General features: G+C 37.1%; 1 protein-coding gene across 4 annotated transcripts in view; it reads right to left on the bottom strand.

The window, feature by feature from the left end:
* Nucleotides 1–22300, bottom strand: part of DMXL1 (Dmx like 1) — an 86072-nt gene that overhangs the window by 22920 nt on the left and 40852 nt on the right. For 3 of the 4 annotated variants that reach the window (XM_074932514.1, XM_074932515.1, XM_074932517.1), the window contains 11 exons: nt 21803–21913; nt 20367–20536; nt 19407–19504; nt 17314–17479; nt 16288–16534; nt 13622–14703; nt 13161–13352; nt 11877–11953; nt 11572–11699; nt 9572–9820; nt 9048–9161 (listed from right to left, as the gene is read on the bottom strand). In XM_074932514.1, the coding sequence (XP_074788615.1) occupies nt 9048–9161; nt 9572–9820; nt 11572–11699; nt 11877–11953; nt 13161–13352; nt 13622–14703; nt 16288–16534; nt 17314–17479; nt 19407–19504; nt 20367–20536; nt 21803–21913 (2634 nt within the window). The remainder of the gene's footprint in view (nt 1–9047; nt 9162–9571; nt 9821–11571; nt 11700–11876; nt 11954–13160; nt 13353–13621; nt 14704–16287; nt 16535–17313; nt 17480–19406; nt 19505–20366; nt 20537–21802; nt 21914–22300) is intronic. The other variant, XM_074932516.1, reaches the window with a different exon arrangement.

Here is a 22300-nt window from a genome sequence, read left to right as displayed (position 1 = left end):
TCAGAATTTTATCTTAACATTTCGATAGCAAAAAAGCATAGAGAATGTTAATCTTCAAATACGCAAAACTAATACATAACTATTAGCTCCATAAGGGGAAAAACACCAGCACAAATAATATAGAAACAGTAGAGTACACCTGTAATAACATTAGAAACTTTCTTCCTACAAAAAAGATAAAAAATATTGTTGCTTACACAACAGTTACATTGCAAAACCAAATTGCTTTAGTAAGCACTACTGAATATTGGTTATGTTTGTGTTTTAAGATGAGTCAAGAGTCTTGTCTTTCAGAACAGATAGTTGCAAATATCTAAGCTTGCCATTTCTACTCCAAATTTTAACTCCGTGTCTCCTTCAAGAGTAGGTCTGTGATTTTTTCTAAGCAGTATTATTCTGATAAATCTGTATGTCCTCACAATGTATTTCTGCAGCAAATATGAAAGATCCCATTTTAACTAATACAATCCAATACATGCCTTGTCAAACAGGGAAGGACTATTTGTAATACCCTAACTCCTAGGACTTGAGGGGTCCCCTCACTTCCCCAACATTGACTTTTTTCAGAATAAGAAATTTCTACAAGAGATTTATTTGAATTACATTCTTGATAATTACAGAACTAAAGGCAATAGCTCATTCAAGCTATCAGAAATCTTATTGCAGTTGTATCACAAATGAACAAGCAAGCCTCATTTCAGACCCCTTATATTCTTGTTATTTGAGAAGTATCAACTTCGCGAATATGGAAAAAATGTCTTACTTAAAGAGGCTCACATAACCATCTGATAACCTGAAATCATTCTGGTTCTCGGTAGGTGAATTGTATTCCAGTACAGCCTTTCTGTAGTAGAGGAGGAATTGATAATATCTATTGTCACTGTCGCTGAGCAAGTTAGTGTTGTGGTTCTCCAGAACACTTCTGAAGTGGAAAAGATGAGGGAGAAAAGGAATCCTATTTGGAGATTTGATACAACATGGTGGCCTTCATTCATCTTCCATTACAGACAAAATGGACTTGAATCCACTTCCTACTTGATTGTAAAATCTGGTTTTTATTTTCAAGTAGATGCAAGTACTGCATGCAGATTAGTTTTGGCAGTGAAACAACTGAATGGGTTCAAGACTTAGGTAAAACAAAGAAAGCTAAAGAAAAAAGGGAGTTGATATTCTGAACTGCCTTTTAAAGTCCCCAAAACTTTCAACACCTTTTTAACCAAGTACTGAACATTTACTTCTTTCTTAAGCATTTAAAAAATTTCCCTTTTCCACTTGAGGTTTGAAAAGTATGACATCACCCAAAGGAATCACAGAACACACTTAATTTGCACCCTACCCCACCCCTTTTTTTTAAGTGCAAAAAAAAAGCAGCTCGGGAAGAAGAGCACAGAAAAACATTTTTGTTGTTCAAGTGGGTTTTTTGTTTTGCGTAGAGCAATAATGAGACCAGGCAGCTGTTAGTAAAAGATCTCATGTGAACACCTCCTGAGTGAAGGGGAATATGGGTTGCCTTATGATTTGAGAGTTTCGCTCATGTAACTGTTCCAAGAAAGCAAATCTGCAGGCTAAAAGAGCTGACCTGGAGATTAGATATCCTTATCACTGAGTTCAAGCATCAGCATGTTAGGCCAGACTGGTTGCAAGGATTAACTAATATGAACATCACAAATGCAAATGGATGTGTTATTTTTTTAACTTTCCTTATTCCCTTCTGCTACCAAGGTCCCACAAAACTAACTTCCACTGAAGCTTCTGAAATTATTTCCTCCCATTAATAAAGCTGGGGATGGCACAAAACAAACCAACATCCCTATGTATGCCTGAAGTGAAATACTACAAAGAAGAGTTATTTCCTATACCCTTATTTTTTTTTTTGGTTCATTTTTTATCCACAGGAGACTGGAGTCTAGATAGATGCTTGAAAGACCATTTCCTTCAAAACTCTCATGGGTATTCCAATCACTTGAAAAAAGAAGGTCTAACACTGGACAAAAGAGAGTGCTCATTTAAGAACAGTTATATTCCACATACAAGACTAAAATGTTCATAACGCAAACCAAGCCAACTGTAAACTTTGAGGGAGGTAAGATTTTAAGTTGGGTTTTTTTGGGAAAAAAAAAAATGGGGGCTTTATACCTCAAACTAATTTTTTATTTATTTTTTTTTTTTTTTTCCAAATGGGCAAACTCCGTATTCACAGTGGCTGATGGAATCTTTACATAATTTCTGGTCATCTGTGGACCAGAAAAATCCATGTTTTTCCAAGGATTTAAAAAAACATTTTAAAGCACATATAAAGACAATCATTATCATTACAAGCACCTGAACTATAAAGTAATTTATACATAGAATCTAATAAAAGCTGAAGACAACATCTGATCTTTCATCTTGCAACTGGGATATTTTAACAGTCTGTGTTGTACTACTATACTGTATCTTCTTTTTTCTCCTGTTAGGGGTATTATTTGAAATCCACTTACCTGTACTAAAAGTTTCAAATATAACAGCTGCAGCAAAATGCATTTTCATTTAATTGTTTAAAGCTCACCAGGCTAAGAAAGAACATGCACATGCATCATTGTATGAATTTTCAGCAATTGCTTAAAAAAAAAATTCAGTACGCATGAAATAAGGTGCAAATGTTTGCATGATACAGAAATACACAAGTATATGCCTGCAGGTTGTTTTCTAAGCAAAATTCAAAAAATAAATGCTTTATTTTAAACCAGTACTTTTTTCCATTCTGTTGGATCATTCTTTGTATTTTTAAGAACACTTCAGGCTAGCCACTGGAAAAAAATTCAGTTAAAGACAAATGAAAGTACAACCATCTAAGTGTTCTGAATACATACTACTAATGCTAATTTATTTTTTTGCATTCTAAAAATCTTTACATTAACATTCATTAAAAATCTTTGTCATTTGGGATTTCAGATCAGCAATTATATTCACTTTCAAAATTCTCATATGTCTTTAACACTCTTTTACATGAATTTTGCATTCAAAACATTTATGTTTGGTCCCATTTTACTTATAAGACATATGTAAAATTTGTGTTATTTTCCAAGAATACTGAAATATTTCAGTCAAGGAAAATGCTTCTATTTCTGCCAAATTCTAACACATGCAATAATATTCAGAAGACCTGTTGCCCATGTCACCTTCCTTCCACCTTCCCAGGAAGAGCTAAAGGGCGGATCCTTTCAATTTCCCAAAAAACTAAAATGCAAGTCAGAGTTACTGTGTTTTACTGAAGACTGTGTGCACACATGAAGCATCAACATCCCAGCATCCTGAGAAAAATGCAGGTCTTCATGAAGAAAGTAAAATTATTAAGTCCTCCTCTTACAGAAGCATCATCCCCTATTGCACTGCTCAAGCCCAGAACAGAGTGAAATGACAAGAGACATGAGAAATAAATACTGACTTTGAATCACACCTTGAATCATTTCAGTGAGTGTAAAGCCCTGCACAATCTTCTGTAATTCTTTGGGAAGCTATGAAGGCTAGCTAGAAGAGCAGCCTAGAGAAAGTCTACACTACTGGACATTTTGACTACAAACCTAAAAAAAAAAAAATCTGCATTTTGCAAGGTTGCAAATCCTGAAGTTTTCAACATGATATTCTGCTTACTCACTGGCAACAGTTCCTGTGGCCAAGGTGATGAATTTAGTAAATCAGCAGTCAACAGCAGCAATTGCAGCTAAGTGCCATAAGCTGCGGTTTGATCACTACATGTACACAAGACTGTAAATACTTTGTTGTATTTATGCACCATTTAATGAGTAGTGATTCATTGAAAAGCTCAAAGTAAGTATACATTAAACTCTCAGATGTTTCTGAAGACATTATACATTGTGGGCATGTCAATAAATGGTGAATAGAAACCTCTCAAAAAGTTAGATAAGCACAATGAAATACTTGATGGCATACACAAACTTTGTTGGTATTTCCTGTTTGGACCCTCTAAGGCTTCTTCTACTGAGCCAAAACAACTCCATAATTCACAGCGCAAACACTTCAAGTGAAACTTCTAATCTGTTTTAATGCCTGACTTAAGAATAAGACAGTAATAGTGAGAAGACAAAGACTTTAGTATAGAATAGACAGGCCACTCAAGTAAAGAAGTACTCAGTACTCCAAAGTACCATTAGAAAACAAGCCCAGCGTAGCAGTCTCTAATTGTGAGCTGGAATTCAAAGAGACTACTTGCACATTGATATCAAAGTTTCCATTACTAAAAATATCACAGGGAATTCTGCATTAAAAAGGAGCACTTTGGCATGGCTGTTGTAGGTTCTTACATAAGCTGGAAGGATTTAAGACTTGAGGGATTTGTATTCTGTTAAGACTTCTTACTTTTTTTTTTTTTTTCAGATTTACTGGTGAAGTTGTGTAGCATATATATAGCACTGCTGGATCTATTACAAAGCAGAAAGTTTCTAGTCTGAACCATAAAGTTTCTGGTCACATTACTAACACAAGTTCACGTTTTTCTGTTATTTTGTTTTAGTTTCTGAATGAAACCTACCTCACAGTACATACAGCAAACCGATAAATGCAAGAATGATAAGGGTTTGATTTTCTTTACAATTGCCTGAACAAAACTTGGCCAAACACTAAATTAATCTTCTGCTTAGATGCTCTGCTACTTTAAGTCTAACATTTATAAAATTGGTATCAGCAGTATGTTTTTTAGGTGGTCACAAATAATGATTTGCGGAGAGCAAGCAAAAACTACAAATTAATGCAGAGGGTCTAACAAGAGCAATACACACATAAGACTGACAGAACTGCACATCCTATGGATAGATTTTATGTGCACATCCTCATTATCAAGGCACCTGTTTCTCAAAATCTCTGCCATGTTATGCAAAACACAGTTAAAGCTGACAGTTTATCATCTCTCCCTAGCAAAGTACTCAGAAATATTATTTGTGTTAAAACTTTTTTTAATTTCTCGGAAAGTTAGGACAATCAGTGGAGAAAAAGAACTAATTTTAACAGTCAGGAAGAATTATCAGATTTCTGATTTTCTACACCTGAAACCCAAAATGACAACTTTTAGTCTATGAAGCGTACTCGTAAAGTACTCAAGTTTAGGAACCAGTTTTGCATTTAATTTACTCTTGTAACACTGTATGTATGAAATGGAATTATGGATTTCTAACTGTTAAAGTAAAAATCAAACTTTTCCTTAAGGACCCTCTGTATTATAGAGAATTTACCATAACTATATAGACTTAAGTTACAAAACAGTTTTATGAGGCAGTTTTGAAGAGAAACTATATGGTAAATACAATTCTGAAAAGATCTACCATGATTAACAAAAGGGCTATTTTTCAGATGCTAATTGCCTCCTTGAAAACAAAACATAACCACAATTTGAAGACATAACGTAAATTCTTGAATGCTAACCCAGTTTGTCAAAATCATTTGCTGCAACTGCAAAAACAAGAAACATGGCTGGAAAGCATAACATGAGGCAGTTCTAAAAAGCATTCAAACTGCTACAATTTGTCTGACCTTTACTGTAAAAGAGGCAAAACCCCATGGTTTCTCATACTAACTGATTTCTAACAGAGGTTAGAGTTCCACAAGACTACCAGGAACTGTTTTTTGTTTCCTGTGTTCTAGTTTGTGTCTAAAAGAACGGTCATATTTAAGACAAATTTTATCTCCAAAGCTATTATATGCACAAGCCAACTAAAGCAAAGTGCGGAAAGGGAAATCACATAACTTTAACGGCCAGCACTGTACATAGTATTATAACCTCTTAAAACAAGCTTGAAACTTGGAGATCAACATCCACATTCAGATAAAGTGCTAAAGGATGGCAGACACAAGTAGAAGAAAACATGCAGGACATACAATGTTGTTATATTAGAATTTTTAGTGTTAAGAATTTTTAGCTTTTGACCTCCATTTGAGAGACAAAACTTTTCACAAAAATCTAAAGATAAAATTAAAAGAGTCTAGTTATGTACAACAAAATGGAAAGCTATACAAACTTTAAAACATATAATGGAAGAACATGCCCTAGTTGACTGCAACGAGCATTCCAGTCACTTCTCAGTGTGTGTTTCTGTGGGAGAGGAGGAGGAGAGAGGAGGAGGAGGAGGAGGAGAGAGGAGGAGGAGAGAGGAGGAGGAGAGAGGAGGAGAGAGGAGGAGGAGGAGGAGGAGAGAGGAGGAGAGAGGAGGAGGAGGAGGAGGAGAGAGGAGGAGAGAGGAGGAGGAGAGAGGAGGAGGAGAGAGGAGGAGGAGGAGGAGGAGAGAGGAGGAGGAGGAGGAGGAGAGAGGAGGAGGAGGAGGAGGAGAGAGGAGGAGGAGAGAGGAGGAGGAGAGAGGAGGAGGAGGAGGAGGAGGAGAGAGGAGGAGGAGGAGGAGGAGAGAGGAGGAGGAGGAGGAGGAGAGAGGAGGAGGAGGAGGAGGAGAGAGGAGGAGGAGGAGGAGGAGAGAGGAGGAGGAGGAGGAGAGAGGAGGAGGAGGAGGAGAGAGGAGGAGGAGGAGGAGAGAGGAGGAGAAGGAGGAGAGAGGAGGAGGAGGAGGAGAGAGGAGGAGGAGGAGGAGAGAGGAGGAGGAGGAGGAGAGAGGAGGAGGAGGAGGAGAGAGGAGGAGAAGGAGGAGAGAGGAGGAGAAGGAGGAGAGAGGAGGAGAAGGAGGAGAGAGGAGGAGAAGGAGGAGAGAGGAGGAGAAGGAGGAGAGAGGAGGAGAAGGAGGAGAGAGGAGGAGGAGGAGGAGAGAGGAGGAGGAGGAGGAGAGAGGAGGAGGAGGAGGAGAGAGGAGGAGGAGGAGGAGAGAGGAGGAGGAGGAGGAGAGAGGAGGAGGAGGAGGAGAGAGGAGGAGAGAGGAGGAGAGAGGAGGAGGAGGAGGAGGAGGAGGAGGAGGAGGAGGAGGAGGAGGAGGAGGAGAGAGGAGGAGGAGAGAGGAGGAGGAGAGAGGAGGAGGAGAGAGGAGGAGGAGGAGGAGAGAGGAGGAGGAGAGAGGAGGAGGAGAGAGGAGGAGGAGGAGGAGGAGGAGAGAGGAGGAGGAGGAGGAGAGAGGAGGAGGAGGAGGAGAGAGGAGGAGGAGGAGGAGAGAGGAGGAGGAGGAGGAGAGAGGAGGAGGAGGAGGAGAGAGGAGGAGGAGGAGGAGAGGAGGAGGAGGAGGAGAGAGGAGGAGGAGGAGGAGAGAGGAGGAGGAGGAGGAGAGAGGAGGAGGAGGAGGAGAGAGGAGGAGGAGGAGGAGAGAGGAGGAGGAGGAGGAGAGAGGAGGAGGAGGAGGAGAGAGGAGGAGGAGGAGGAGAGAGGAGGAGGAGGAGGAGAGAGGAGGAGGAGGAGGAGGAGGAGAGAGGAGGAGGAGGAGGAGAGAGGAGGAGGAGGAGGAGAGAGGAGGAGGAGGAGGAGAGAGGAGGAGGAGGAGGAGAGAGGAGGAGGAGGAGAGGAGAGAGGAGGAGGAGGAGAGGAGAGAGGAGGAGGAGGAGGAGAGAGGAGGAGGAGGAGGAGAGAGGAGGAGGAGGAGGAGAGAGGAGGAGGAGGAGGAGAGAGGAGGAGGAGGAGGAGAGAGGAGGAGAAAAAAAGACAATAGTAAAGGCACAAAATTATAGCTGATTTTTATCTGACTCCTCTGTTTCACTGGGGGTCTATTTTTTTCCTCTTTTTTTTCTTAAAAGTGACAGAGAAAGATGTTTCTCCAAAATCCTTTCCCCCAAATTTGCTCTAGATAAACAAGCATTAAAAACAAATAATAGATCTCCAGAATTCTAGAACTACAGAGCTTGCAAGAGACCTGGGTCCAATCCCTAGCTCAGAATAGGGCTGACACAGGCAATGGCTTAGTTTGTTCAAGTTTTGAATAACTTTAAGAACGGAGACTTCACAACCCCTCCAGGCCCCTCTTCAGTGTTTGATTATCCCTACAGATTAGTACTGAAAAAGGTACCTTCTTCCCTTAAATTTTCAGGTTTTGTTTCTTGATTCTTCCAGCAACAGTTTTACTAATTCTGTGATCAGACAGCCAGCATTCATTTTTAAGAAAAACATGCAGTAGACAGGCATTTAAATATACATATCACAATACATTTCTATGTAAAAACAATTATTTTAAAACAGCAGTAGCACCATCATTAACACAATCTGTACACAGTTACCAGGCCTAGGAAACTTAGAATTGCCAATGAAAGCCAGTAATGCCTTCCTGTACAACTATATTAACAAAATAATAATGAGAAATATTTATTCAATACCACACAGAAAAATGTTCAGATCTAGAATAAGAACTCACTTTTGATTAAAAATGTCTACTCTGAAAATACTTTTCTACATGTCTGACCAAGTATGTATTTAAATAGACATTTTATAATACACAATAATATCAATAACAGTATAGAAATAAAAATTATCTAGTTCAAGTTATGTTTTTAAATATATATATATTCAAATGTGATGTACAAAGTCATCATAGATTAAGTAAATATATCTTCACAAAATCTTCCTTTTAAAAAATTCAATAATCTGTAGAATTGTTGCTCTTGGTTTTATAGAAGTCCAACTAAATTACAAAGCACAAATCTCTATCAAGAAGAAAAGCATTACAGAATTAATTCTGGACCTCAAGATAATTTATAATAATCTGAATTTAAAACTTGAAGCTGTTTGCTTTCCTAAAGGGTTCTCAGATATAAAAATTGAATATCAAGAAGACACCTTTTCTTCTTAATATCTAGAATAAACACTTAGAAATCCACATGCATAATAATGCTTATATTTAAAAAGCAAAACAAGCAGCTCTCCAAAGATGAGAAACACTTCTGATAATTTCAAACCATGGTCAGAGTAATTTTATATTTAATATTCATTTCAAATGAAGTATAGTAATAATACAACAGCACTGCCAATTTTCTTTTTTAAAAAGGCTCAATTCAACTGCTGCTTTAATTACAAAACTTTTCATTAAATTTTGATATCATGGCTTGCAAGCAGAAGTTTTTCTGTCTTTCTACATATGCAAAAAAATCACACATAGCAAACTGCATGTAGAGGCCTGGTACTAAATCTTGTATCTTGCCTGAAGATTTGGTAGAACTATGAGTACTGAAGGCAGTAAGAGATTTGGAAAACCCAACACATTCCATGGAGAACACTACTACCTGATGTGGGCTAGGCATTGGGAAGTGCCCACCTGCCAAAGAAAGAAAACATACTGTATTTGTAAAATGGGAATGTATTCCTGTTATGAGAGAACTGGAAAGCTTTAAAATCAACATTAAAAATTAGGCTGTAATAGTAATGAAAATTTTCTCTTTAAGATGAACTTAACCCACTCACACTACAGCAGTTATGCTACTTGGAAACCTTATTTCAATAACATTCACTTCTGCTTCCTACTCTCTTCTACACAGTATCTATGACAATAATTTTAGATCCTTGTTTTTCTTTTCAGGTCTAAAAACATAGTGAATTCTTACTGAACATAAACTATTTAAAGAAATTACTCTTAAGCTTTCAGCAGTCACACAGTTTTCTGGAAAAAAAGCCAAAACAAACAACCAAAAACCAGAAGACAAATATAAGTAAAACAACAGAACTAACCAGTTTTTGTCTTTAATTGCAGTTGTCCTCTGCTGGGCATATGAGCACCTCCTCCAAAGACAGCAGACCACATTTTGTTGCTAAGTGGATGAGCCATAATCCTATACAACTCATTACTAGAATGTGTTGCTAGGCCATGGATGAACAGACTCAGATAGACCGCTGTTAGAATTTCACAGAGTAAAACTGTGAGACCTGGCTGGGCTTCCTCACCAGCAGAGTTCAAGAGACGCATTAGAGCTGTTATTCCTGTTTATTAAGAAAAAAAAAAGAAAAAAATGTACATGTGAACATATTTGGGATTATCCCAGGAATTCTGACTGGCAATCTATATTATTTAGTAATTTCCAGTGTAGAGAAATCCTAAATTTCGAAGGAAATTAAAACTCAGGAGAAAGTGACTATTTTTTTTTCTTAACAGTTTATAACAGCTTTTCACCTTTGTGGTTTAGATTATCAGTTAAAGAGATACCTAGCAGCTTTTTAAGGATAAGAGAAAAAAAAAATCACAAAAAGCACTCAATCTTAAATAAAACACTGGCAGCTTTAATTCAACTTCCTGCTACTGAAACTATGATACAACATTTAGCTACACTATTTACATAAATCTTTCTTCCCCCCATGTCTCAAGGTCTCTCTTTTCTGGCTCCTCAATTCTTTCAGCAAAGGGTTAGCTCTTTATTCTCTACTTTTAATCCAGTGCTTCACAGTATATTCAATACATAGCATCCAAATATTATACTTAAAATTATTATTCTGCTCATTGACTTTCCTGTGGTGCTTGTTTCACCACTTAGGTTTATAACTCCAGCATAACACTGTAAATTGAAATGTTATATTCTCGCTTTACAGTGGTAAAACCAACAAAGAATTACAGGCACCAACTTGAACTATGCATTATCTGACAAGTATTCTTTCATCCAAGTACTGAAAGTCTTGTAGTGTTACTATGTTCCCACAAAAAGCTGTACAGTTTCAGATGTGGCTTCAACTGTGTCACTTTGTGCATGTAAGTGAAAATACAAATGGAAGTGGCCAAAGAATTCTACTTTGTGTCATACTTTCCTATTTGCACATAAAGCACGTGAAGTTATTTTTTTTAAAAAAAAAGATACATCAGTTCAAGGTGTTGTTACCTCTACGCACAAATGCTAACAATCCCTTGTCTCATTCATTAGAAATTTAACCCTTCAACTACTGAAATAAGGAGAAAACAGATGACAATCTGATTTCTCTCTAAAATCTGTAGATTCAGTGAGAGAATGTTTGCAGAAAAACAGTATAGCATCAAACACAGAGACTGCTTAAGGCTCTCCAAAAGATTTTAGTGTGAATTTTTTCATTGAGAAAAACAAAATCCATAATATGAAATCATATTTCTTGTTTATGCTTAAAGTTAGCGCTGTAAACTGAAGTTCATACAGACATATATTACATAGCTTACACTCCCTCTAATGTAACCAGTGGAGCTTCATTAGATCTCAGCACACAGTAAGAATTACCTGAAGTCCTATGTGGGTTTTAAAGCTACAGAAATATGTAATTCATTATAAACTTCTCATTGTCAATACTTTCGTGTTAGTTCAAAAGTTGTACACAAACTACAATAATTCTGAACTGTAGCACAAAGACAGCTTTTCAAGTCCTTTTCAAGAGTAAAGGAGTAATGATGAGACTGATCTGTTGCCTGCAGGGGGAGCAAGTAGAGCACAGAACACTTCACACTACTTTCCGTTTACTTGCACTTTACTGGAACACCCACTACCGGTTTTTTAGCAAGAGAAAGCAATATAAATCAACTTGACTTAGTGTATAACCAGAATTACTAGCATATAACTTTTTGGAAAATGAAGACAAAATTTTATTATAAGAATTTTTTTTTTACCACACAGCTGTTACAAATACTACCAGTAAGCCCAGAGCATAGCTACATGCTCTTACAGAGAATTCAGACAATTAAGTTTTCCTTAATAGGAAAGAAACAAGTCAACCCTAGATACCTGGCCACTGAGCAGGTGATGTATTGGGAGTCACTGTTTCTTCTAAGCTTGTTGTTCTTAGGGAATGGCGCTGAGTTAATAGCACTGTCTGATACACTGTTCCAGTGAACTGATTTGCTTGAAATGAGCTGTGAAACAGAGAAGTGGGATGTTGTATATGTAAAAAAAAATTATGCTTAAAACTTTTTAAGTGATAGCTCTTTCTAGATGTAGGCAGGCGTGAGCACTGCCTTCTAGTGCACTATTATACCACCACTACAGTGAGTTGGTGTGTTGACCAAAAAGTACTTTTCATAGACCTTTACCTGTAGCTGTGGCCATCACAAAGACATTGGTAGATGCAAGCAGAGAGTGATGCTGCTAAGGTATGCATTACATATATCTGTAAAACAAAGTTTTATAGAACATTTTACACTCAAGATGAACAGCAGTTAGTATCATAGCCTTTCATGTATACAGATTTGTAACAGTGGAACAAGCACTGAATATGGAAACTATAAGCACTACCACAAAAATCACTTAAAGTCACCTGCTCTTCAGAATTCAGTTCAGATAAATCAATTCACTTTGCAATGAAAGGGATGGGGAAGCACTCACCTCACCAACCCATAATCACAGATTGGCTCTAGTTGTAATGTAAACAGCAACATATTAAACCTCTATACAACAGTTGTAGTGATTACACCCTGAGACACCAGCAATATGTTAGCTAAGAATACAAAGGCTTTGCTTCAGAACGAAAATCATAATGCAGCTTAGTTTCTGACCAATTCTTGTGCAGACAAACATAAAATTTACTCAATATCACACCGATCACCATCTTTATCATAGCTGACACCTTTCTTCATGTATCACAAAACAGACATAAAGAGCTAGAGAATCGATCAAAAAGATTCAGTTTAAAAAATTAGTTTATTATACTTGTCTGTTCCCTTTGAAACCAAGCACAGACTGTGAAAATCCCTAGTAAAAGTAAAAATTATTTGGGACCTAACACAAAAAACTTCAGGAAAGATTTAACCTAACACTTTAAGTTTGGTTTCCAGTCCAAGGTAAAATACAGAAGAAATCCTGCAGAAGCATAACTTAAAATAACAGACTAAATGATACTGTATGAACATATATACTGTTTCACAGAAAAGTCTGAGTTTACTGCACTTTGCTGACAATCAGCTTTTATACTCAAAATTTAATTTTACTTAGCTCTAGGACTGAAATGAAGAGTTTACCATTAATACAACAGAAGTAAGGATCATATTTTCGTAAATACATATGTGACACTGATAGTGTAGTACAAGATGTTTTCCATAACAGATGTCACCTTGGACAAATACCCAGTCCTGAGAGAGGTCAATCTACCTAAGCTTGTTGAACCAGATGCTCAGCACCTCAACAATAAGTAGGAACCAGTGGACATTATTTTAGCCCAAGATAAGTACTACAGAAAATATTTATGTTCCACAGTTTTATTACTTGTCACAGGTAGGCACACTTGGAAGTTTTCATGCTGTCAAAAAAAGATTAATAAATTCAGCAAACAGGACAACAATGACAACAACAAACCTAAACAACTATAAAAAAATACAAACCTTGTTGTTCTGAGTATCTGGATGAGGTGGTGAATCAAGGTTTATTATGGCATGTAATATATCATGAGTTAAGTTACCAAGATGTAGCAATGGATTAGCCACCACTGTTTTGGCACTAGCTGTGCAAGCAAATAGGAGAGGTATGGAGCTTTGCTCTGGTAGAGGGCTGGAAGGTATCTGCATTGACTGTTCCTAAAACCAAGCAAGAAATAAACAAAATAGTAATACACTTTCCTAAAAGGAACAGAACAACTTTTGAAAGGCAGGAAGGGGATTCTAAAGAAAAAACCAAAAACCTATAGAAAACATAACATATTAAAAACAGTGTTACATTTACTACAAAACAGGTGCTACAGCATACTGCAGTAGGAAAACCAACAACAGTATGAAACACATTAAAAAAAACCACCACTACAACAAATCTGAAGCAGAGAAAACACAAACTGATCTCCTCCACATACCTGCTGAGATTCCTGCAATAGAAGAATTAACTCCATTCTGACAGATGCCAACCCTCCACCATGAGAGCCATGAAGTATACAGTAACTAAGGAACATTCTTAGGAGAGACTGGTATTTCAGAAGCCACTGACGTCTTTTCTGAAAGTCTTCTTTCTGCATCGTATTTTTTTGCTGGTCAGCTAAGTCTTCAGTGTTTTCATGTAATGGAGCTTCCTCCGGCATCACACTAATTCCTGACTGTATCTCTTCAACACTATAATCACAGGTCTTCTGAAGAGCTATCACTTCTCTTTCAAGCCACTGATAAAGCTGATACCTCAACTTCCCACCATCTACCTCATAACCAGTGGACAGTGTACGAAGCTCTACAGTAAGAATTTTCAGGCATGCTCTAAACTTCAACTGTGCTGAAATTATGTCTTCTGATGGACTTAGAATATCTTTGTCATCGACTACACTAAAAGATTCTGTGTAGCTAGAACTAGTTTCACATAGTTTTTCGGTTTTCTTCATAGGTTTTAGCTCTTTCATTACCAGGGAAGAATCTTCACTTCCATCACTTTCATCACTGTCTGACTGTAGTTTCAAGTGTTCATTTTGGATTATCATACTTTGCTGGCTCCAGTCAAAGGGAAGAGATGAACTTGAATGTTTTCCTGATGAACAATCTGAGGATGAACCTAGACCATTCAATATTGGCTGTGACCAGTCAATACTGGAAGATTGGTCTTTCGTTTCCAAGTCTTTAACTGGAGAAGATGGTGAGAAATCTTTACTAGTATCCATTAAACTAGGGGATCTATAGAAAGACTTTGACCTCTTGACAACTTTGGGCATCTTTGATAACACTTCTAAGGCCAACATAGGACAACCAGCTTTTAGATGAGCGTATGCAGTGGTGAAAAACAGTCGTCTTTCACCTAGGTTAATTTTGTCAGCTAATCCATTTTCTACTGTTAGGCAAATGTGCGTGGAAGATCTATCAGAAGAGCCAAAATGACGTCTCAACAAGAGAGGATGTGTTCTTAAGTAGTTATAGAAGTTAAACACTGCAGGGTTACAACTTGATGAGCCATCTCCATCTGAAAAGATATTGCAACATGAGAAGTCTACTGTTCTGTATGAAATAATCCACTGCAAACTTTTAAGTTCATCATAAGGCTATCAGGTTTTAATATTCATTCTATTGTTTACTTCATTGCACTCCTCTTTTCACCTTCCTTTGCACCTTTGTCATTTAAATATCTTGAAGGGAGGACATCACCAAACCTAATCACTACTTAAAGTATAAGCTTGAGTGGAAGAGCAGGTAAGACCTTTAATTTCAAACTGCTGCCATTTCTTTTCCTTGCAGTCAGGCCAATTCTAATGTACACAGACAAGACTACCTTCCTGTTCAGTTTAGATTTCTGAAGTCTCCATCACTAAATGACGATAAGATGTTTCATCTTGCTAAAAATTTTTACTTCCTGAGTATTTTTAAAAATTTTGGATTAATTTGTCTACCTCTTAACAAAAATGCAACTTAAAATAAAACTAGGATATCCATAACATTTATACCTATTGATATCAGTATTATATACAAATAAATTAGTTATACAGCGGTGCAGCACCTACATGTTTTATTTTTGTCTAAAACTCACACAGTTTTCAAAGAGTTCGTGTTAGTTGAGAGAGACCCTTACTGTTTCCTCTATCAGGAGGTAGCACAGATAATACAGATACAGATAATAGGAAAAAGTACATGAAGGAGCACCTTTTAAGTAAGAAAATGAAGAAAAAAAACACAAACAAGCCACTGAACAGATTAAAGAATTAGTAATATTTTAAAATGATTTTACACCGGAGGATGTGACTAAGATGGAAACAACACTATATCCCTCATTTGCTCAAAATTATCCTGAGGTGCGTAACTTGTACTGAAATCAGTTTTTAAAATGAATCACACAACTCTGGGGATTTGAGTTTGATTTATCTCCATCAAGCCTCTCTCATTAGCCAGAACTGAAACCAGATAGGATGCTAACTACTAAGGACTTGAAACATTTAACTTACTTGAGAACATTAACCTTACGAAACAATGTAACTGATTCTTAGGACTATAAAGCTAGCAAGTGAACAGGGGAAAAAAAAGAAATCACTTCAGAAAGACCTATGTACTCTCTCAGACACCATGTGGGCCTTCCTGTAACACAGTAAGTATCAATATCTTTCCTATGACAGTTTATCACTGTGGTCAACCATTCTTCCCACGGACAAAAAAGGTACAAAATACCATGTTTTCCAGACTGCTATGTAACTATGCAATCAGAAATCTTTTCCTAGGTTGTGATGGAGTCAGATTAACTAATGAAGTTCATTTCTCTCTTAATCTTTAAACTGCTGTTGAAAACACAGCTGCATGACTGCAGGGTCATTCTCATTATCCTGATATTCACATACTTAAAGGATAAGTTAAGTATCCATTCATGGCATACATGATAACACCACCAGACTCACCACTTTTACTCTAAAAACCACATACGTTACTAGAGCCAGCTATTTACTAGCTACAGCGAGCAACTGTGCAGTACCTGGTCTTGTTCAGACTATGCTTTTAAGAAACTACTGCTTAAATGAACAAATAGTTAAAACCAAACTAACAGCCAAAGTACTCATATTCTTACCTCCTTCAACAGAATGTTTAATCAAAGTGTCAAGAGCCTTGCTGTAATCTTCCAAAATCCAGTAAGCCATACTTCGTAGAAAAGGGTCACAGTGCACATTTTCTGAGTTCTCTTTTCCAGGAAGCACACATCCCAAAATTCTCTTCTGTAGTACCGATTTATAAGTACTAGATACTTCAAACTCAGACTCATAAAGTCTTGATATTACAAGAGCCAACTGAATATCATTCAGTTTTTCAAGGCAGACCTAATCAAAAATAAATATATTCAGAAGACCAAACATCATAATTTCTCCTCTGGGTAAAATGATCACAAGACAGGAAGTGACATGAACTTGCTCAGATTGAGATAAACAGGTCTATCAATTCCACATAACATTAGCAGGATCTATACAGAATAACTGTGGCCAACTATTAAATGTAAGATCTGATCTGCAATTTCTTCAGTTTAAGCCTGACATGACAATAGGTCTTTGAAATCAATTGGCTTCAACAAATCATTGTCAGTGTGCATGTTACCTCTTGAAGTTGGATGTTTTGGTTATGAAGCTTTACAGAATAAATCTTTCACTATGAAAGAAATTAATTTCCTCCCAACTTTCAACTCAAACAGACTCAGGAAGTAATTTTTTTTGTGAAGTTATTCTAAGAGCCAACCCACATGACTGTCAAAAAGCCTTCATTTTCAGATCTGGAACTTCCCAATGAAAAACTATGTTGCCTTCATATATGATAGGACAGAAAAGCTGAAAGCAACTTAATGGTGGGTAGGCCTCTCTATTATCACAGAAAAATTAGCCATGGGACTTTTTAGTATCACCGAGAATGAAACAATAATAAAAATGTAAAGATCAAGAATTTCTGTGCTTTATGAATTGGGGGGGGGGAAGGTTGGGAGGGAAAGTGCACAAATTAACCAGAACGTTCAGGGGCCATACTAATGCAGCATACAAATCACATTCAATATATTTGTAAGTTTGGGACAAGAACAGTCTTAAACATTAAAAAGAATTTATTATTTTATTACCTCTACTGCATCTTTTAAGTGTCCTGCCAACAAGAAAAAAGCTGCAGAATGTTCAAAACGTTGTTTGCCAAGCAAAGAAAAAGCATTCTTTAATGCTGCTTTACGCCATCTATCCTCAGTGAAGTTGTTTCCAAAAAACTGTGTCATTTTAGTATCTTTCTGGGACCTGCATATTGAACATAATTGATAAAAATATTATATATTTTACTAAATGCGTTATGGCTCTTCATTTCCTCAGATGCCAGTAGCATTTTACACAGAAGTTTTCGCTAGGAAATGCAGAGGCTCTCACCACACTGAAAATGAGGCTTCATAATTCATAACAACTTTAGCAAATACAAAAACCAATGGTATTTTCAGTTAACTTTATACAAATACAGAAAAACTGTTTTTTCCCAGGTGACCTCTTAAGAGTAACAGCAAAAATTACTTTTGCAACACTGAACATTATATTATGAAACACCAGTCTGAAAGACAGGCTTAATTCAGTCCTCTGAACTTAAGGTTAAATTTGCAATGACCAACACTGTTCTGAAAGATAGCCATGTCATTCCACACAAGGTAGTCCTCAAATGTAAATCAGAATTGAGCAGTGATTTGAGAGTAAAACTTGAAGCATCTACCTTCAAAACCAGCAACTAAATTACATCATTAAATACAAGAAGCTTAAAAACTAACCATTCAGTGTAGTGACTATTAGGCTGTTCGGAAATTAATTTCCGTTTTGTAATGTGATTTTCATTGTATATGTTTCAGTACTGTTATATATTTTTGAAGAGCTCATGTTATGAACTTTCACACTGTATAATTAAATTATAATATAAACTGCGTTTTTGACAAATTTTGGAGGTTTGAAGTTCAGATGTCAAAACCGCAATTTCAACAGATCTACTTCTATGAGTTCAAACTTGGACGCAATGCAGCACAAGCTGCTTGAAACACCAATGAGGTATATGGCCAGGGAAGTGTTAACAAACGGACAGTGCGACTTTGGTTCAAAAAATTTTGACGTAGCGATTTCAGCCTTGAAGATCAAGAAGGTCGCGGACGTCCTTCTGCTATTGACAACAACGAATTGAAGGCTCTAGTGGAAGTAGATACACGCACAACTGTTCGAGAACTTGAAAAAGAACTCGAGGTAAGCATATCAACTGTTTCTGAGCATCTGAAGAAGACTGGAAAGTCAAAGAAGCTTGACAAATGGGTGTTGCACGAATTGAATGAGAATCACAGAAATCGCCGTTTTGAAGTGTCGTCGTCGCTTCTTTTTCGCAACCAGAATGACCCATTTCTTGACCGTATTGTGACGTGCAACAAGAAATGGATGCTCTACGATAACCGGCAATGATCGGCTCAGTGGTTGGACCGTGATGAAGCTCCACAGCCCTTCCCAAAGCTGACTCTGCACCAAAAGAAGGTCATGCTGACTGTCTGGTGGTCTGCTGCTGGTTTAATCCATCACAGCTTCCTGAATCCGGGTGAAACGATCACAGCGGAGAAGTACATCCAGCAAATCAATGAAATGCACCAGAAACTTCAACGGCTGCTCCCAGCACTGGTCAACAGTAAGGGTCCAATCCTTCTCCACGATAACACACGGCCACACGTTGCACTTTCGATGCTGCAACAGTTGAACGAGCTGGGCTACAAAACTCTGCCTCATCCACCGTACTCACCAGACCTCTCGCCCACTGACTATCACTTCTTCAGGCATCTCAACAGCTTCCTGTGCAGGAGATGCTTCAGAAACCAAGGGGAGGCCGAAACTGCCTTCTGATGATTTCATTGCCTCCAGAAGTCCAGAATTTTATGCAACTGGAATAAATATGCTTGTTTCTCGTTGGCAAAAATCTGTTGATTCTAATGGCTTTTATTTCAATTAATAAATTTTATTCTGAGCTGAGATATGCCACTTCAAACATACATGTTGAAATCTGCAATTAATTTCCGAAAAGCCGAATAATTTAGAAGTTGAATCTCAGCTTTCAATGGTAGTATTTGTGCTTCTTTTGAATTACCATCACATTCTGCTTTTTTCCCAAAATTATACCAGATAGCATGAAACTCCATGCAAGAGCCTGCATGTCTCCTACCTGTATAATCCCCAGATCACAGCCTTCTTTTTCATTGCGAGATAAAAAATGGCTGCGTCGAGTGGATCATTGTTTCTCTGAAAGGCTGCTTTAGCCACCTGTGAAGACAGTTCAACAGCAAAAAAACAACAAAAATTTAAATGTTTCTGGTACCCCATGCTCCATAGTGCTTGGAAGTTCTCTCTAATATAGAATATCTTCCTTTATTATGAGCCTGACAACAATACATGAAGATACATCAGCTTCAAGCCCTTGTTTTGGTTTGATATAATTTAGCTAATGCTTTTCCAGTTCTCAAAGCTTTTTTGTAGATGAAATGGGAATGCCTACATCTGAAATCAGTTCCCAAAATCACAACAAAATTGATTATCAGTTGCTCTGGTAATCAAAGGACAGATGGAGTCTTGAAGAACAGGCTAGGACCAGTCATAACAGAAGAAAAGTTGTTTATAGGAGATTACTTTTGGAGGTTGGAAAGGAGAAAGATAAACCAACTAAATAAAACAAGCCAAAACAAAACAACGTAGGGTTTTGTTATCAAGGAAATGTATCCATTTGCAAGAGAGATGTACAATATCTTAGTCGACCCCACTTCTGACAGGTTTCCAAGGATGTTTTTTCCCGTAACTTGTTTCCTAATTTTGCTATGAAAAAACCCCTATATGCTCTATCTGTATCCTGAGCATCCATTATAAGCACTGTACACTGCCACCTTCGAAGTGGAATACTTACAAGCCCAAAATTTACTTCACACTGGAATTTGAAACCAGAAGTACTAAAAAAATACATACAAAAGTTCATATTCATATAATAAGCTGTATGTACAAAAAAATACAGCGTGAAATATTCAGAATCACTGAACATATCTGAAAATTCGGTACCATGTAAATAGAAGGTAAACACCAGAGGACAGCTGTCTGAAAAAAGTTTGGTAATTTTGTTTCAGAATGCTGTGTTTACCTTTTCTATGCATTTCCGCAGGCTATGGATATTTCGAACCCACCATCCTATACCCATAGCTCTGAGTTCTGACCATGTTGGATCTCCTTTCTGCACTGCAGGAAGCATGCTCAGTAGTTCTTCTTCCGCTACTGAATGAAATGCCCAGGCAAAATGACTAGTAGATAAGCCTACAAAATAAGGCATTAAAAAAAAAAAAAAAGAGATTTACTAATAAAATAATGCAGAATCTAAAGTCAAAGGGGTGGGAAAGGGAGAAGGGAAGAAGGCTGAATTGAAAGCAACAGAAATTTAAGAATATTTGTAAGCACTGCATACCAAATATTAAAGAAAGCTCATACAAATTAAAACATTATTTCATCTGCAAGTATGTGAGTTTGCAAAGAACAGAGTTACTGACTGAAGCTCAGAAGATACTTCAGGGGGCACTAAGATTAGCCATGATACAAAGTGCAACATACCGAAAAACAAAAGTTTTGAAAGGTAGGTTCACTATTTTGACTTGGATTAGAAAATGGGAAGTTTCAGATAATCACAGGTTTGAGGACAGATACAGAAAAGAAAACTAAGAAAAAAAAAAAAAAATCACATGAAGATAGCCATCACTAAGCAGCAGCATAGCTTGATATGGGTAACTGCAGTCCCAGTGACCAGGGGATGCTTCTTTTAACTGAGCCACACTCAGCTGCACCTCTGCAGATGCCTTGGAGGCACTTCTTACTCTCACCAGTTCCTGAGCTCAGCAGAAGCAGAGTATCTCAACTAAAAGTATTCCATCTGAAAGCTAACTCAGCAGTATCTGTTGTGGCAGTCCTGCAAATTTCAGTCTCTGATGCAACTGAGGGGTGACAAGCCATAAGACTGGAAATGCCATCAACTGTCATAATGACTACTGAAAGAAGGAATTACAGACAGTCCTTTAGATTTGATTAGGCCTAATCAAATCCATCTCTTTGTTGTCTGCAATATCAGATTTGAACTACTTAAAACTACAAAGGAAACTACTTTAAACAGTTAATTGGATAATTACACTAAGCACATGAAAAAACTTTTAAAGTCTGAGTAGACTAAGAGATTTTTTCCAAATATTTACTAAAAAACTAAGTAAATATGTACTCTAATTTCTACTGCATTATTCCTGCAGAATGTTATTGTAATAACATGGTACTAGAAATACAGAAAAGTCAGTTCTTTTGGGGAATAGAAAAAAATTAAAACTAAAAAATTGTTAGAAGAATATCACTTCAGTTCCAAGACCTCTACCTAAAATAAACCAGGCATTTTCTGCTCTGGCATATATTCATATGGAACAGTAATTTTTTTAAAAAACCAACAAAGTAACGCCTTGATTCTACAGAGGCATGTCAACACCACAGTAATCATATGCACAGCTACATCACTAAAATTCACCTCATCTAGAAAAACAGATTAGTTACCTTGGTGAAGCAGTTGAGCTCGATGTACAGGAGGAAGTGAAGTTGACAGAAATGTGTGACGCCGAACAGCCAATAAAAATTTTAAACCACACTCATCAAGAGTTTCTCCACCTGGAATTAAGTATTTTTATATGTACTTTAGAGAAACTACTCAAGTAGCTATTGGGTGTCTTAACAGAAGAAATAATTTACCATTCTGTGACTCCTAATACTTTAAACTCTTAAATATAATAGCTTAACTGATGATTCTTCCCTTCAAGGAAAAGGAAAGAATAAAATTTTTTAAAGTTTTGAAGTTATTTGTTCTTTTTGCAAGAAACAGAAAGTGTGTCATAAAAAAAATCCATAAACTTATTTCTCAATTTCTTTACATAGTGCAACACAAACCAGCCATTAAGAAACCTGTCTATTCAGAAGTGAATTAGAAACAAGTATGGTATGTGGACTGATGGACTAACACTGGCATTAACAGCTAGCAATATAAAATTTGATTTTATT

Source organism: Athene noctua, chromosome Z (assembly GCF_965140245.1).
Source record: "Athene noctua chromosome Z, bAthNoc1.hap1.1, whole genome shotgun sequence".
Taxonomy (NCBI): domain Eukaryota; kingdom Metazoa; phylum Chordata; class Aves; order Strigiformes; family Strigidae; genus Athene; species Athene noctua.
This window is presented reverse-complemented; position numbering and strand designations above follow the sequence as displayed.